The sequence below is a fragment of the Plectropomus leopardus genome, chromosome 24 (genome assembly GCF_008729295.1).
Source record: "Plectropomus leopardus isolate mb chromosome 24, YSFRI_Pleo_2.0, whole genome shotgun sequence".
Lineage (NCBI taxonomy): Eukaryota > Metazoa > Chordata > Actinopteri > Perciformes > Serranidae > Plectropomus > Plectropomus leopardus.
In genome coordinates, this window is record NC_056486.1 from 5,811,868 (window position 1) to 5,829,583 (window position 17,716).

The window sequence follows — 17,716 nt, forward strand, 5'->3', positions numbered from 1 at the left end:
AAAAGGGGAGGGCAAGAAAAGGTGAGCAGCAGCATGAGCTTTGGTAAACTATTTCTATTTTTCCCTTCTCTCAGGGCAGAGGAGTTACCGACAACGGCAGAATAAATTATGGGAAAGACGGACGGACAGAGAGACGGGAAAGGAGGAAGACAGGAGGCCGAAGACGACGAGGAAGGAGAAAGAGGTGTGTCTGGGAATGAGAAAACATCCGATTTTTGGGCCAGTCACTGCCAGTCTTTTCAAGGATTAAAAGACGAACACCCCCACACATGCACACACACACACACGGTGGCAAGTGTCTGCTTGCAGTACGCTTTATGTGTTGAAATCCGTGCAACCGAATTCCACATTCCAGTCATTGCTTTCTCCATTTCATCATGTGAGCTCAGAGCTAGAATTACACATGATAGAGAGGGGCGTTTATGCCAGGATTGATCCTATTCTATTGAACTCTGTGGCGCCAACAAACTGAGAGTCTGTCGATCATTTTCAGGGTTTCATTTTCATGCCGAAGAAGAGAAATCGCCTGCCGCTTGAAAATAAACTCTGATTATGTACGAAATGGCATTTAATTAGTCTGACTAACAGGAAAGGATTTACTGAGTAGTCTGGGGGTAAAGGGGAGAATTTAAAGGGACAGTTTACCCCAAAATGAAGAAAAACAACATATTATTCCTCTCCCCTGTACTGCTATTTATTAGTCGATATTGTTTTGATGTGAGTTGCTTGAGTGTTGGAGATATCAATCACAGAGATGTCTGTCTTCTGACGAATATAATCGTACTAGATGCCACTGGGCTTGTGGTGCAGAAAATGGCAAAAAAAATATTAAAGTAAACAGCAATGTCTCATATAAGAAATCATGACCCGATTACTCACGATAATCCACAGAGCTTGCTGTGAGCAGTTTCATGTTGGAACTATTTTCTTACTACTGAACTATAGCCTCCGATCGTATCACCGCGCAGAGGGAAGCGTGCATCTACTGCAAGTTCACTTCGCACCGCTGAGCAAGCTAATGTTACAGCTCAGCTGGGGAGGACGCAGTTAATGTTTACATATCACGCTGCTTCAAGCACGAGCCTCTTGTCTGTGAGTAGATGCACGCTTCCTTCTGCGCAGTGATACGGTTAGCGGGTTTAGTCTTAGTTCCTACGTGAAACTGCTCACCACAAAGTCTGTGGTTTATCTTCAGGGACCAAGTGGTGATTACCTGAAAGAGACATCACGGTTTAGTTTTTCAAATGTTTTTGCAACTTTCTGCACCGCAAGCCACGTGACATCTAGTTACATCATACTGGAGAAAAGGCAGGCGGCACTCGACAACTCACGCCCAAACAATCTAGACTGAGAAACACACTACAGTGAAGAGGAAAAATCGATTGTTTTATTTTTTTATTTTTAAGTGAACTGTCTTTAAATATCAGTATTTATTGACCACAATCTCAGCTAGAAGCCGACAACAAAACACACATCTAAAGCCAGAGCAAAGGTCACTGCAGGAAAAGTCAAAAATAACAAAAAAACACAAATTTGTGATGAAGTAAATGTTTTCTGTCCCAGTTGCTTATCTTGCATCCTCTTGGGTCGTCCCAACTATTTGGCCTACGGTGCTTTTGTCTTTTAAACCGATTTTCTTGATCTAATAACCGAGTCAGACTGTTTCTGCTACAGGTGCACCTCTTCATGTTTTTATTTCAGCTCAGTTCCTCCCCGTGATAACGGCTTTACGCCACAGGAATCATTGTTTCGTTTATGAAATCGCTGCCACAGATGAACTCTGCTCAAAATCAGACTAATGTCACTGAGACTGGCGGCTCTAACACAGCTGAAATATTTGAGATAAATTGTCATCGTAAGTTGTCACACCTCAGGAAAGGTAAACTATACAGTTGCACTAATCTTAAGGTGAATAGTGCATTTTTACCGAGGAACTTGGAAAGTGTTTCTTAATAGTAAATAGTAAAATATTGTAGTAATGTTGTAGTAAAATCAACTGGAATGAGCCATCAGCACAAACTGAGCTCCAGGGTGCCACAGTCATCTGAGATGTTGTATAATTCAAGATTATAATAGTTAACTAAAACTAAACTAAAAACTTAAACTGGCTTTGAAAAAAAATAGGCAACTGAAATAAAAATGAAAAACAGAGGAAAAAAATTAGAAAAATTATAATTAAATGAAACGATATTGTACACTTAAAAAATGAGAAAATAATTCTTGCCCCTGACAAATATCCCCCATATTATAGTCATATCATACTATTAAAAAAAACCCAGATATCGAGATTAATGCAAAATACATTAAAATGGCTTTGACTTACCTCTTATTTGATTTATTATTTCGTTTGAAATAATCAAAACTAAATAAATAATATTAAAAACTAAACTGAAATGATCAAAATCACTATAGAAACTAACTGAAACTACATTGAATTGAAAACAAAAAAATCAAATGAATTAAAAACAAAAATTAATGAATAATACATAATTGTAATAATCCTGGCAGGAATATAAAAAATAGAGAAACCATACTGTTGCAGTGTTAGTAACCTAATAAATTTTGTTGTTTTTTTCTTAGTGTGCACATTTTCCAGTCATTTGCCCAACTTCCAAATAAATTATTCTTATCTTATTCACTCGCTACAGTGCTTTAAGCTTGTGAACTACATCAACATTAGTTTCATAATTTCTAAAGCTTTGGATGCAATATAGAAAATTAATCAACATAAAAAAACTGTAAAATACATTCAATTACATTTCAACCAATCAGACGCGGAGACAAATGGCTTGAAATGTTCAGTCACGTCTACATTGTATCAGAGCCAGCAAATGTTCATTCAAATGTTCTGAGACAAACGTACAGTAAAGTCGTGTCATTTGTAGCTCTGTTTCTCTCGTCCCCCAGCCGTCCTTGCTCGTTGTCATCTGTTTATCCAGCGTCGTTCCTCTGTCACGACATCCTGTGCCCTGCGGTAGATAGAGCGCCCTTTGCACCAGACACTGAAGGAGTCCACACAGCAGCGCCATTGTGCTCCATAAATGTGGAAAACCTCTTCCTCTTTTTTTCAGTGTGAGCTACAGTTTAGAGCGGTCATGGCGTCCGCTGCTAGTGAGCTGATGTTGACTGGACCGGAGGTTTCGCTCGGGTCATCTCTCCTGGTTTGGCCTCGGTTTGGTCAGCATGTTGTAAATCATCATAGTCTGAGAGTGGAAGAAGCGGATGAAAAGTGTCACCAACATACAGTAATAGTTAAAGGGATAGATATTTATTCACAGTCAAGGTATTAACAGCCGTAAACGGCTGCTGGCGCCTCGAGTTTGGAGACGCAGGCTGGCGTGTTGACATGGAGGCAAAGCAATGTACTGCAGAGGATGGGGGCGGCAGCAAAAATGTACTTCAGTCGCCTTAAAAATCATTATCAGTTTAAATGCAAACCATGGCTGCACCAAAAAATATCCATCATTGTAAAAGTCAAGTCTGTCTCACAAAGTTCTTTGAGAAACTTGATTATTTTGCTCAGTCCGTCACAAAAAAGGCAGCCATTGTCAGAGTTAAACCTCCTCAGGTGTAGATTTGAATTTGAGCCGGGATCACAGTTAAAATTGGAGTTTAAAGTTTTGGTGCAACACAATTTAAACCCTGATTTAATCGGGTTTAAGTTCATCATTCATTAGTCCCGCCCCAGGGCTTATTTATTATTTTTTTAAATTATTTGCATGCTTCCCCCTTTTAGCACCACAGACGAATGGCCTCGGATTTGGCTTCTGCTTTGGCGAACTCGGCCTGGGCCTCACCTTCAGACATCACAGCATGTTTTGGATTTACAGCATAAACCTCCTTTTTCAGCATTCCTCTTGATTCACTTCAAACGTGCTTCCATGTTCAATTTGTTTAAAGTCTGAGTGCTTGTGTCGTGTTGTAACGCAGTCCTCAGGCACGTAATTAAATGCTCTGTGGATTTGGTGTAATGACGGCTTTAGTCCTACGTTAACAAGACCTTCAATTACATACGTGATCACATGGTTCGTGCATGTAAGCGAGTCAATGGAAAATCCCAGTTAAACGTTTGTTTCTTTAAGGCCTTCTCTCCCTCTGAAGTGAGGATCAGGGCTTGCTTGTGACTAACAGCAGGGTTCCCACACGTTGTGAATGGACAAAATTTCAAAGCTTTTCCATGACATTTCAAGGACCCAAAATATAATTTTTTTCTTGCCCCATGTGCTCGACGTTTTTCATACGTAAGATTCAAACAACGTCAGCATCCCACACGATGGGACCGTCGGAAATTTGAAAATCCAACATTATTTTCTGTTTTACAGCATCTGGCTGTGAGAAATTGTGTCATTTTAGTGACCTTTAAAGAAAACATGCCTCGCAAAAAAAGAATTTAAAAATGCAAAAACTTTTCTGTAAAGATCTCCAAAACTTTTAAAAGAAAAAAAAATTACCAAAAATTTTAAGGAAGGGAAAAAAAAGCCAAGACTTTAAAAGAAAACATACCTTACAACCCATTTCCTTCAAGAAAAAAAGCAAAAGAAAAATATTAAAAAAACTTAAAAGTGTTCTATGAAAAAAAAAAAAACTTAAAAGTGTTCTATGAAAATTGTCCCCCAAAAAAACTTTTTTAAAAAAGAAGAAAAATAACAAAAATACACACAATAAAATTCGTTTTCTATGTGTATCGCAGCATTTTTGGAATCGGGGTTGTACTTATGTTACCTGAGAACAAGATTTCCAAATGCAGCATCCCTGAGTTACAGAACAGAACTGACCTTCTGACCTGCATCTGCATCGCCTCTTTAACACGCGGTGGATCTTGTTTATCTTTGATCTCATATCGCAGGCAGCAGATCCCCCACCCGTCTGAGCGCCTGGTTGATGGAGCGGACGATGTTGGAGTTGAGAGACTTCCTTCTCTTAAAAAACCACAGGCGGCAGCAGCAGGTTTAAGGTCACTGCATCATGATTACGTTGCTGTGTCACGCGCACCAATCACTGCAGATGTTTCTTACTCTGAATACTTTACCAGTGTAAGTTTGGGATTGGGATGTGTGCGAGCTGAGTCACGGCATATTCTGGGTCCTGGGCACCATAACTAGCCTGGAGAGAGACAAGAATCATCAGTCTCTGTGTGGATCATTTCATAAATGATGCAAAATAACTGGCACCACCTGCTGGCGAAACACAGAGCTCCTTGATTACTACAAACATCTGCTCATAGATAGATTTAAAAAAAAAAAAAAATCATTTAAAAGTTTGTGTAAAATATTTATGTGTTTGGGTATGAACACGATGTTTGTTTTTTTAGATTGATTTGATCACAATTTTAATAATAATGATAATGACAAAAAATAATTGCTATTATTCTTTACTATAAAAGTAAATTAATAATAATAATACAACTATCATAATTATTAATAGTTGTTCTTACTATAAAATACATAATTAATAATAACAACAACAATAATAATAATAATAATAATAATAATAATAGATCATCTTAGAAACTGACAAAAAAAAAAATTGTAAGAAATGTAAATGTTTTGTTTTAGAAATCGTATTCTTCTGGTATTCAGACAGGTCTAGAAAAGTGCTATGTTTTAGTGATTACCTAAGATCCTCTGCATAATAAATCAAATATTGATGACAGAATGATGTGTTAATACTTTTGAGTCGTTTACTCTTACCAGCATACATTATATGGATCTAAGATTTTCAAATAAAGGACTCAAAGTCAAGTTATCTGTGTAAAGACAGAGAACATGTCAGTTTTATTCAGCAATGAAGAGGTTAATTAAACCAATAATAAACACTACTGTCAGGGTTCCTACACAATTCAGATTAATAATATTTATTTTAAAAAGTCATATAAGAGGAGTGTTTTTCATTGCGTCCTGACCAGCCAACCAAAAAATGTTTATCCATGCCAGAGCGAGTTTGATGTCGTCTAAAGCAAGTCGAGAAGTATAGCATGCAACTGAAACAGCTTGCAAAACACCTCTGCCCCAACATGTGCCTTAAACTGAACCAAATGTGGACATCCACCACCAATTTTTAAAGAAAATGCAGCAATATCTTCTTTGAATTGCATATATTCACCGCATCAAAAATATCCAAATTTTAAGTTTGTCTGATTTGTGAGTATTGTGATGTCGTTATTAAAAAGACTTTATTTTGGCTGCATTTGTCATCATGTCAAAGGACACTGAATACACCAGGCTGCACAAATACCATCAAAATTCAATTATTTAGCTATTTTAGACTAATTTTCTATTTTAATTTCTATATTTTATCAAATATCAAATATGGTTTGAAAAATCTACTGAGAAATCTAGAAATTTGAGTTGATGTCATTCATTGCCTTAACCTTTTACGAAAATTATTATTATTGTTATTCAAATGCAGTTGAAGAAAAAAAAACGTACCTGGGGACGCAGCTGACTGCTCAGGGATGTCAGTCAGTCTCCTCTAGGCTTTGTGCATAATGAATACTGAAAAAGTTCAGTCCCTTTAAGAAGGGACCGTAAAACTGAGTTAAATTTGATGTATTGTGGTCACAGAGAGAAATAAGCCTCTTGTATCCTCTATCCATCCTCTGGACCCCCCAGGCATGGCGGACTTATACCAGTGGTCATTCAACGGGAGATCCGGGTCCCATAAAATGCCCTCCCTTTTTATTTTATTTATTTTTTTTTCTAATTTATGATTTTTTTTTTAAAAAATCCCTCGGCAAAAATAGCATGCGTAAATCATCAATAACTCATATCTTGTCGGAGTCTGTCTAGGCCCGCCCTTCACTACATGGATTATTCAATGATTAGCATATCCCAGATAAAATCAATCAATCAAACACGGGGGATGGCACATTCCAATTAGCATAAAGAGAGACTTTTAAATTAGTATGGCTGCCCACATCTTCCGAGGATTAGCCAATCAAATATGGGGATTGGCACAGCTAATTTGCATAAAGAGAGCGCTATAAAAGAATGCAGCTGACCACGCCTTCCGAGAATTAGCCAATCAAATATGGGGGTTGGCACATTAAATTTGCATAAAGAGAGTGCTATAAAAGAATGCAGCTGACCACGCCTTCCGAGAATTAGCCAATCAAATATGGGGGTTGGCACATCTAATTTGCATAAAGAGAGCGCTATAAAAGAATGTAGCTGACCACGCCTTCCGAGAATTAGCCAATCAAATATGGGGGTTGGCACATCTAATTTGCATAAAGAGAGCGCTATAAAAGAATGTAGCTGACCACGCCTTCCGAGAATTAGCCAATCAAATATGGGGGTTAGCACATCTAATTTGCATAAAGAGAGTGCTATAAAATAATGCAGCTGACCACGCCTTCCGAGAATTAGCCAATCAAATATGGGGGTTGGCACATCTAATTTGCATAAAGAGTGCTATAAAATAATGCAGCTGACCACGCCTTCCGAGAATTAGCCAATCAAATATGGGGGTTGGCACATCTAATTTGCATAAAGAGAGTGCTATAAAATAATGCAGCTGACCACGCCTTCCGAGAATTAGCCAATCAAATATGGGGGTTGGCACATCTAATTTGCATAAAGAGAGTGCTATAAAAGAATGTAGCTGACCACGCCTTCTGAGAATTAGCCAATCAAATATGGGGGTTAGCACATCTAATTTGCATAAAGAGAGTGCTATAAAATAATGCAGCTGACCACGCCTTCCGAGAATTAGCCAATCAAATATGGGGGTTGGCACATCTAATTTGCATAAAGAGAGCTCTATAAAAAAATGCAGCTGACCACACCTTCCGAGGATTAGCCAATCAAATACGGGGGATGGCAGTTTTTACATATAAAAGTACTATATATATATTTGTGTGTGTGTGTGTGTGTGTGTGTGTGTGTGCGTGTATATATATATATATATAATTTGTACTTTAATCGTATTTGAACCCTTATTTAACACTCTTTTCACTTTTTTCTATTGCCTCTGACTGTTGATCTGCTGAAATGTTAAGATTAATAAAGTCTAATTTAACCCTAGATGTTTTTTACTTAAAACTTACTAAAAAACCCGAGCAAAAGTGTCTAAATAATATTTGTCTCCATATAATGTATTCAAATCTATAATTCAAACTTTGTTCAAATGGCCCGCCAGAGACTTCCGGGAATTATTCGAAGCCTCGGATCAGTCACGTGACGCCCGTGTATTTCCGTTTCCGTGTCAGGAAATTATTCCAGTGCGCGAAAAATGAATTCATGTAAACAAAACACGGACAGAGAGTCAAACCATGACGCGAGCTGCGGTTCATAGAAAGAGAAGAAGAGGGAGAAAAAACAGGAGTTTGTAACAAACCTGCCAAAGGTATCTACCTTTTTCAAAGCTGTGTTCACTCTGTCATCAAAGACAAGCCTGAATCTCACTTCCTACTACACTGTGACAAATACAACGATTTATTACCACAACGATCAACGACATTTATCTCCTGGGTTTATCCACTTTCCAAATCTTCAGAAACCGCCTTATATATGTGGGGAGAAAAGTCAGTGTGCAAAATAACTGCACAACATGTGGAATAATGTCATATTTAAAAGAGAAACAAGCTCTACACTAAATGTTTCTATGTAACCGAACAGTATATACATATAATATGTGTCTCAAAAAATATATATAATAAATATATATATGTATAAAAAAGAATACCCCCCCCCAAAAAAAAAATTCTAAATTATATATATATATATAAAACAAATTAACATTAATCACAGTGATAGTTTACATACATATTTTAGGTGACATGCTGAATATAAAATCAGCTAAACTAATGAGGAAGTAAAGAAACTAAAAAATGTTATATGAATTTATCACATACTGCATCACAAGCAATAAGCATGCATTGAAGTAAGCAATTGCAGCTATATGTGTGTGTGTGTGTGTGTGTGTGTGTGTGTGTGTGTGTGTGTGTGTGAAGGGAAAGTGCTATAAGCTTTATCACATAATGTATCCCGTCCACACAGAGTAAACACAGACTGTTGTGTCTGTAATATATAAGTTTAAATTTCCATCAGTGAGCAACTGGTGAGAATAATTTGTAATTTGGTGTGTTTTGGTTATGTCTTGCAGGTCTGTTTGTTCTCTCCACCGTTAGGAGCACAGCGACGCTGTCATGTGGCCACAGCCAGACTCTGCACGCCGCGTGACCGCGTGTCAAAACAGCAGGTTTGTTGACATTTATTTCTCAAGAGCGAGTGTTTCTGTGCAGCAAATTTTTCCATCTCCAATGACATTTTTTCACAGATTAATATCTAAAGACCTGCCCTGTAAAAATCACATCTCCTGCCTTGTTTAGTTTGGCTTCAAGGAAGCTGCAAGCATGTTTTATTCTTTTCTTCTTATTCAGATTTTTCAATTCCAAATTGCTGGGGTTTTTTTTTTAAAAAATCTGTGAACCTTCACAGTATATCAATGTTGTATGAAACTGTAACATGACAGCAGATACCCTTGTAGATTTTGGATATCATAATATAGTAAAGTGTAATTTTCTGAACTTAACAGACAGTTGTAGCTGCTCTGTGATTTGCCTTCAGGTTCACATTACTGATGGTTATTCAGCAAAAATGTCTTTGTATGAATATTTTGTGAAAGCAGTCAACCTTAGAGTATTGTTTTAATATTGATATAGAGGTTTTGTCAAAAATATCATATTTGATATTTATCCACATATTTAAAATTCTAAATATGTATAATGTGCTCAGTGTGTAAAGTCAGTAAAAATATAAAACTGGGCCTTATGCCACAATACAATGAATAAAACAAGCGTATAATGTTAGAAATAGAACAGACAACACAACATAAAGGTAAGTCGTGGCAGCTTTTATTTGTACAGCACATTTCACACAGCAGGGCATTTCAAAGTGCTTTACAGTGCAATACAATATCAAAACATAAAGGACACAGGTTTACAGTAAAAGAGATAAGATATTAAGGGAAAATTAATTGGCAAATGATTTAAACGTAAAATGAAAATCATCAAAAATAGCAACAGTGAAGACAAGAGATGCAAAGACAAAAATATTATTTAAAATGATATAAAATAAAGTTTAAAATATGTTTACACTACATATAAGAGTTACCAGAACATTGCACATTTGATGAATTGCTCTGAGGATTTCTGTAGTTTCTGTAGTTTATGGAGCATTTCCAGACTTTATACTCTGTGACATCACACATTTGAGTTTTAGCACCTGAATTTTTGGATTTGGAAAAGCTTTTTTGTACAGTCTTAGATCAGACCAGTAACATGTACACACTTTGAAACCTGGACATAACAAAACACAAAAACATAGAAAAAGGCAATAAGCAACAACAAGCAGCCTGGCAACTAAGCAGTGTCTCAGAAATTGCTCCAAAAATTGTAAAAGGTGATGAGAAAACGACTTAAAAGTTATTTAAAATGTTATACTTAAATTTTTAAAATCAGGTAACTTTTTTTGCATTATTATTATTTAAATTTATTATTCAATTTTATCAAATGTCTCATTTCCTATTCCATTTTTTTTGTGCTAATTTCAGGAAATTTTCATGTAGATCTCCTGCATTTTTTGGGGTTATTTCTTATTAAGTTACTCGTTGCCTTTTTTTCCATGTTTTTGTGAGAAATCCAGCTAATTGGCTCAGGTTTCAAAGGGGTAAAATGAAGGAGTGCATTTATTATACTCTCACAATCAATTAGCATGAAGATATTTATGTGATTTTTAAAATTTTGCCAAGTTTGTGCATATTTACATTCACTTTGTTATGATTATTTCGTGCTTGTGATAATCTAAAGATACAAAAACAGATTTTATTCTCCCTACTGAAAGAATACAGTCAAAATGTCAAAATACAGCGTTTCATTCAAGGTCAACAGACTGCCCTTAACCCAAAGACGATGTGTGTATTCATGTTTAGTGTGTGACAAAATGTGATCTCAGTGCTTGGGGCCACTGTCGAGGGTTTCTGCAGCACAACAGCGGTTTCCAAAACACTAAAAAAATTGCATTAATGGTCATTTCAGCGCTGTCTAGGTGAGTTTGTCATCCTGAGATTGAGGCTGCAGTATTCTGAGAGTGAAGATGAGTTTGATAGCTTTTCTAAACCAGGGGTAGAAGAGAGCGTAAATCAGAGGGTTTGCACACGAGTTCAACAACATGATCCAAGACAGCAGGGCGTAATAAGACAAGCTGGTGGAGGTGTCCTCGCCCGCTAGAGAGGGATAATAATACGGACAGAAACACAGTAGAAACACTGCTATCACAATCCCGAGAGTCCTGGCTGCCTTTCTCTCTGATTTTTTAACTGCAGGTGCTGCAGAGACGGCAGCCGTCTGCATGCGAATGACACGAACCTGAGAAATAGCAACCACAAACACCCTCATATAGAGAACAACCATGACGGTGCAGGGCCCGACAAATGAGAAGAAGAGATCTAGCGTGCCTGAGATGTGGCTTATGACCACCACACACTCCCCGTGGCAGGAGCCGAACCTGTCCGGCCTCCCTAAGTGCCCCATCAGAATACAGCCGTTGTAGAGAAAAGAGCCGGCCCAGCACAGGCAGACTGACACTTTGGCTCTGTGCAGGGTGATCTTAGAGGAATAGAGCAGCGGGTCACAGATAGCCAGATAGCGGTCTATGGAGATGAGCACCATGTTGCCGATAGAGGCAGAGAGCAGTGTGTAAGAGACGTAAGGAGTGAGAGCGCACATCAGCCTCCCCAGCAGCCAGCACGTCTCCATGTAGCGCAGGCCTTCGACAGGCATCACCAGCAGCCCCACCACCAGGTCGGACACGGCCAGAGACTGCAGCAGGGTGTTGGTCGGGGTGCGAAGCTGCCGGAAGTGAGAGATGGAGACGAAGACCAGCAGGTTGAGGGTCACAGTGAGCAGAGAGACGAAGGCCAGCAGGGTGTAGAGGAGGGCGGTCTCAGAGCGGGGGCGCAGCAGACGCCTGCAGGAGGAGTTGAGGTCGGGGAAGCAGAGTGGAGCGCCCTCAGTGCTGTCCATCAGGGAGGAGGTGGAGGCAGAAGAAATGATCTAACTCTCTTCTAGACGATATATTTATCCTCCTACCACATCACCCTCCCAATTTTCCAATAACCCTTAGAGATGATGTCACTCCTGACCCTTGTCATCATAACCTTCAATCTCTCTATGGTATTTGTGCTTTTAGGTATTTTATAACAGGGTTTGTGCAAGGTGCTTGAGGTGCTTGAAGTACTTGAATTCAACACTTTAAAATTGAAGTCCTGCAATACCTTGAATCAGACATTTCTTAACTTGATCCTTCAAAAAACACTTGAATATAATTGAGAAGACACCAGAATGATAAGTTATTTTATGAAAGGAATTAGATAACTGTTTTATGGTTTTGGTTGCGTTACAAATGGCGCCTTAGCTCTCATTGGTTGGTTGACACCGGTGAATTGTGAGCATCAGGACATTTTGCTCGCCTGCTGCAGCAGCGTCAGCCGTTAGCACAAGTTTCGAGCTGTTATTCAGCAATATGTAAGCAGCAGTGAATATATATAATACATTCTTGTCCATTATATTTATCCTTATAAGAATGAGTGCTTGAAAAAGTACTTGAAAGTCCTTAAATTTGACTCACCCCTGTTTGTGCGAACCATGTTGTTAAGTGTTTTCAGCAGAATGCCAGTATCTCTGTAGCAGGTGATGATTCATGTTTAACCCTTTAGAACCAGACCAAAATGGCTTGATTTTTGTCAAAAACATGGGGCGTGCATCTACACGTACTACCCACACTGATTTGATACAAAGCTGTCTGAAAATTGGCAAAGTACCTTTTTAATAAAACATACTTATCATATTATATTACATTTCTGGCAAAGTATTAACATAAATCCTGCACACTGGACCTTTAAAAGCCACGTAAAGTTGGCACATGTTAGGAGAAATAAATGCCACTGTCATATTTATGAAGCGTATTTCCCAAAATGTTGGACAAGGGTTTTAGTGATGATATTGGCTGTATCTGTAATAATAGATAATTAGTATCTGTGTGAACCTACAGCTACAGTCACCTGACACTCTTAACAATCATCAGTTGAAGAGCACACAGCTTTTCATATTTATCCGTCTTAACCTTTGGTGAAACTTTTGTTTAATCTGCAGACGGATCCAAACTCCTCGGACTCACCGGGGGTGGCAGTCCTGATGACGCCGGCCTTCAGGCTCCATCTTTCATCGTACCGTCACTGCATCTGTTTGAAGGTGGAGGGCCATCAAAACAACATCTAAGACAACCTCAAAAGGTCAGCAAAGTTAAGATTATCTGCCAACTATACAGGATTATATGGAAGCACAATGCATTCACCTCAGCAGATTTTTGCCCCATTAAAACGTTTGTCATCATCCTGACATGGTGATCTTGTTAATGCTGCTTGTAAATGAAATCAGGCAAATGCTCAACACCTTTTGGACGATATGAGAAAAACCAAACTGACCAACCAAATGACAGGACGGTAAAATGAAACCTGCATGGCGATATGTTACAATTGTGACGTTGTATTATTGAGTTACATTATTCTGTTTTAACTATTGTACAGTTTTCTGAGTAATGTCCATTACTTGCCCATATCACCTGCCGGCCACAACTAATGATAGCGTCCTCGCGCTCGTCCACTAAAATTAAACCCATTTTGCCATCTCACTGATTCCATGCAAACGCAGCATAACATAAAAAAAACAAAAACAAAATTTTGTTACACAGAAAAAGTTTTTTTTTTCAGTATGACGTTCTGTCACTGTTTTAGTGTGAAAGAAATGAAACAAAAAAAAATGACATGGATTAAATATCAGAAGATTGTCATCAAAAAACACATCAGACTCCAAAAATATCAAAATGAAATCAAACTAACTTTTTATTGTCTGTGTTTTCTTTGTCAGTGTAATTCTTGTTGTTGCCAGCGTTTACTTTTCAATGCCAAAACGTAATGTCACTGTTGTAGCTCCGTAGATCTGAGTCTAAAACCAAGTGAATTGTCTTAAGTTAAATTTTCATCTGTTGTATTGACGGAAAAAAACTGCACCAAGCTTTTAAACTTTTTGACACATTTCCCGCGCTTGGATGAGTTCATTAAGAGTTGCTATTTGACTTGTTTACGTCCTTACAGTTTATTTTTTAACACCTCAGATTGGCGTCGTGCCTCAGAGAATCAGAGGTGCACTCGCTCTGCTAATGAGGCTCACTTTCAGACATTAATCACTGCTTGTTTTTCTGTGGGTGAGAAAGTATAATTTGATCTCAGAGGTACATAGTTACATGTGTTTGTTTGCATTATAGATGTTACATCATATTAGCATGGCAGTAAAGTAAAGTTGAGATGACTGATTATTTCAACAGGAATTGGCCTTAAAATGGACTTTATCCCACCTGCAAACAATGTAACAGCACACTTTTGATTTACCATTTAATGCCATGACGTTAGATTCTGGACGTGGAGTTTCGAATTGTCTTGAAGTGCTGGGTGTAAATGACGGACATTGGAGAGGCCCGAGTGTGAACCAATGTGAAAGAGCAAAAAAACAAAATGTAGTAAAACAAAGTCATATCCACTCTGTGTGGGCTGTCACATTTAATCCTTTGAAACCTGAGCAAATTGGCTTGATTTCTTACAAATACATTGGAAGAATGCAACAAGGAAATTTAGAAGAAATGGCCCAAAATTGAGCAAGAAACTTGTAAATCTGAAAATAAGCAAAATACTGTAACTATACTATTTATATTATGTAGTGTATAAAATGTCAGCGTGCAAAAGCGCAGTATTTAAAAACAATGGTTGTATTTTCAGAGCCAAAAAAACTGGCTGATGAGATTCCAGATCGAAGCCAGCAGACAGAAGCAATCAGTCTCCAGTGAAAAACTGACTTTAAATAAACTTAAAAAATGACAAAAGTTACTTTGTGCCTTCCTAAGCATGCACTAAAATATAACTGTGTACTTGATTACTGCCAGATTATTTAATTACTGTATGAAACTGGCTAATTTATGGTTGTGGTTGTGTTGTGGCTTTACTAATTGTATGTAGCCTGATTTTATCTGTATTTTAAGTGGAATTATTGCTTTTCTCACGTTCATTTTTTATCTAATTAACAAATTTCGGCAAGGCAATGTGTCTGTACGTATGACTGTGTGTGTCTGTGTTGTATGATGCAACAGCTTTCAGTCAAAAACAAATGTACTTGTGGGACAAACAAATATGTGTTAGCTCACAAACTTGTCTTGGCTCGACCAGGACGTCCGGCGGCATTGTGGACGCAGGACCTGCGTACCAGAAGGACCGGTCCGAGGAGGTGACCAAACGGCAGAGGCTATACGGCGGAGGAGAGCTCGCCAAGTTTCCTGATGTCAAATTCTCAGGTTAGTTTTGGCTTTTGTTTACAAAAAAGACAAGACAAAAAAGACAAGCTATTGTGTTGCCTTAATGATGTCATGGCCCCAAAACTCACAAAATAGCATGTTGAAAAAAATGACTAAGGGTAAAGCTACAGTATGATGAAAATGTCAAAATTTGACATGTCCAAAAAACAGCTGAAAACCACTTAGTATAGCATGTAGAGGCCTGTCATAGTATACAGTGTTGACGAAACATGAAAAAACAGCCCAAAAACCCATAAAATAGCATGTTGAAAAAATGACCCAAAAAGCAAGGCTATAGTATGACAAAAATGTCAAAATTTGACATGTCATACAAATGGCTGAAAACGATATAATATAGCTTGTAGAGATACCCTAATACTATAGAAAGTGGGAATAAAGGCCAGAAAGGCCCAAAATGTCATAACTTAGCACGTTGAAAATGTCAAATTTGGACGTCATAGAAATGGCTGAAAACGACATATTATATCAATAAATAGCATAATAAACCGTGAAAAAGTCTTTTGGGGGAGGCCCATTTTCAGAAAGATTGAGACACATGTTGGAAATTAAGTGCACTGAGCAAATATATACAGAAAATAAATAATCTTATCGTTGTTTTGCCGGTTCTACGAAACATCTTGAAGGGTCTCATGTCATCAGACACCCTCACTTTGGTGACCCAGACGGGGGCGAAAAGAAAAAGTAATATCCATGTTCCCTCATTCCTAAATGACCACTTGTGTTTTACTCTTTACTCATCTAATTATTTATGGCTGTCGACACATTTTAATTTATTTAATTGCCGCACTCGCTCAGTTCAGTTTTTCAGTCAGAATCAGAAATACCTTATTGATCCCCAGGGGGAAATTGTTGTTTGTTACAGTTGCTCTGATGACAGCATGGAGAATTATAGCAAGTTAAAAAAATATAAAATATACAATATAATTACAGTTAGAGTAAACAATTAGCACAGCATGTAAATATTTAAATAAAGCTTGTAAATATACTGAGGATTTTAGTGTGTAAAATATAAAATTGTGCTTTATGCTGCAATGCAATGCATAAACTAGCACGCAGGTTAAAAATATAACTTGTGTTTATGTGATAAACATGAAAATAACGATGTTCCTTTTTGTCTGTTATATATTAATGTTCAACATATTTCAGTAAAAAAAAATCCTGTTAACCGTGAGTTTTACGCATGCGCATGTGCGTGCAGCCAGACGCAGCACGTGCCGTCCGCCCTCTCACGTACGCTGTGACGTTTGTGCGTGACGTTGACACAAACAAACAGAGAGCACTATACCAGAGTTGACTTGACAAAAGCGAATTAAATGAAAGTAAACGGAAGAAGACCAGATTGCGAGTCAGCTGCCGATAACTAAAGTGTCGCCGAAGTGGTCGCTTGTTGAAGTAACTTGACGCGTTAATTAAAGCCCGCGGCTGTCATGGATCTGTTAGCTTGTAGCGCTAGCTGAAGGTGCTAAGCTGTTAGCTTCGTCTGCTGACGTCGGTCTGCAAGTTTGGCGTTTTTCTGAGGGTTTCAGTGTCTTTCCGCTTCAGAGAGCAAAAGGTAATGAACACCATTCATGTGCAATGTACCTTTATTGTGCTTCGGTTGACAGTGAGAGATAACTTGTGTGTTATGCTTGTATGTATGCTACTGTTCGCTGTTATGCTACTGCTAGCTGTCAGTGCGATCATGACCTGCTGTGTGTTTTAGCCCTCAGCCCGAAAGGCTACCTGATTCAGTTTAATGCAGATACAATCAAAAGTTATATTATTTATTGATTTTTATGATGACTATGTCTTAGCATTGTTATCTGAACTAATAATGGTGGTCCTATGCTACAGTTAGTTGCAATGTAATGGTGTTATGGAATTATTTTAGTATACTGAATACTAAATGGATAATTTTTTGTAATATTACAGCTTTGGATTTGTATGATTTTTTAATAATTTTGTTTGTTCAGTGACAATTACACTCATACTGCTCTGAACACAAAATGTGCTTTTCAAAACAAGGGTGTAAAATATTGTACATAAATATGAAATTATATTTTCATTGGGTTTGTTTTTCAACTAACATCAGTCCTAAGCATAATAATAAAAATATTTATTATTTTTCAGTACTTTTAACCATGACATTTTTGTCATGTTTTAATCATGATGCCACTATGTTTTTTCAATGAAAAAGAAAATCAAAAAAAGAATTATTTTCAATATACTACATGCATAGTACATTTTTTAAAAAAAATATGCTTATCACAGCCTGGGATATGACAATGATGGGCAGCAACACTGAAGAAGACCCT

The 17,716-nt window shown here is 37.7% G+C and overlaps 2 protein-coding genes and 1 long non-coding RNA gene across 3 annotated transcripts in view; 2 read left to right on the forward strand and 1 right to left on the reverse strand.

Moving 5' to 3' along the window:
- The window catches only part of LOC121962845, a 16,584-nt gene extending 11,663 nt beyond the window's left edge, over window positions 1-4,921 (forward strand). The window contains exons 2-3 of the long non-coding RNA XR_006107172.1: window positions 75-184; window positions 4,847-4,921. This is a non-coding gene — a long non-coding RNA (uncharacterized LOC121962845). The remainder of the gene's footprint in view (window positions 1-74; window positions 185-4,846) is intronic.
- Window positions 4,922-11,044: 6,123 nt separating this feature from the next.
- LOC121963083 (trace amine-associated receptor 13c-like) lies at window positions 11,045-12,025 on the reverse strand. The gene has a single exon (XM_042513451.1). The coding sequence runs from the start codon at window positions 12,023-12,025 to the stop codon at window positions 11,045-11,047; it is 981 nt and encodes a 326-aa protein (XP_042369385.1).
- Window positions 12,026-14,514: 2,489 nt separating this feature from the next.
- The window catches only part of LOC121963084 (vascular endothelial growth factor C-like), a 9,862-nt gene continuing 6,660 nt past the window's right edge, over window positions 14,515-17,716 (forward strand). The window contains exons 1-3 of the mRNA XM_042513452.1: window positions 14,515-14,540; window positions 15,277-15,401; window positions 16,621-16,652. Of these exons, the coding sequence (XP_042369386.1) occupies window positions 14,515-14,540; window positions 15,277-15,401; window positions 16,621-16,652 (183 nt within the window). The remainder of the gene's footprint in view (window positions 14,541-15,276; window positions 15,402-16,620; window positions 16,653-17,716) is intronic.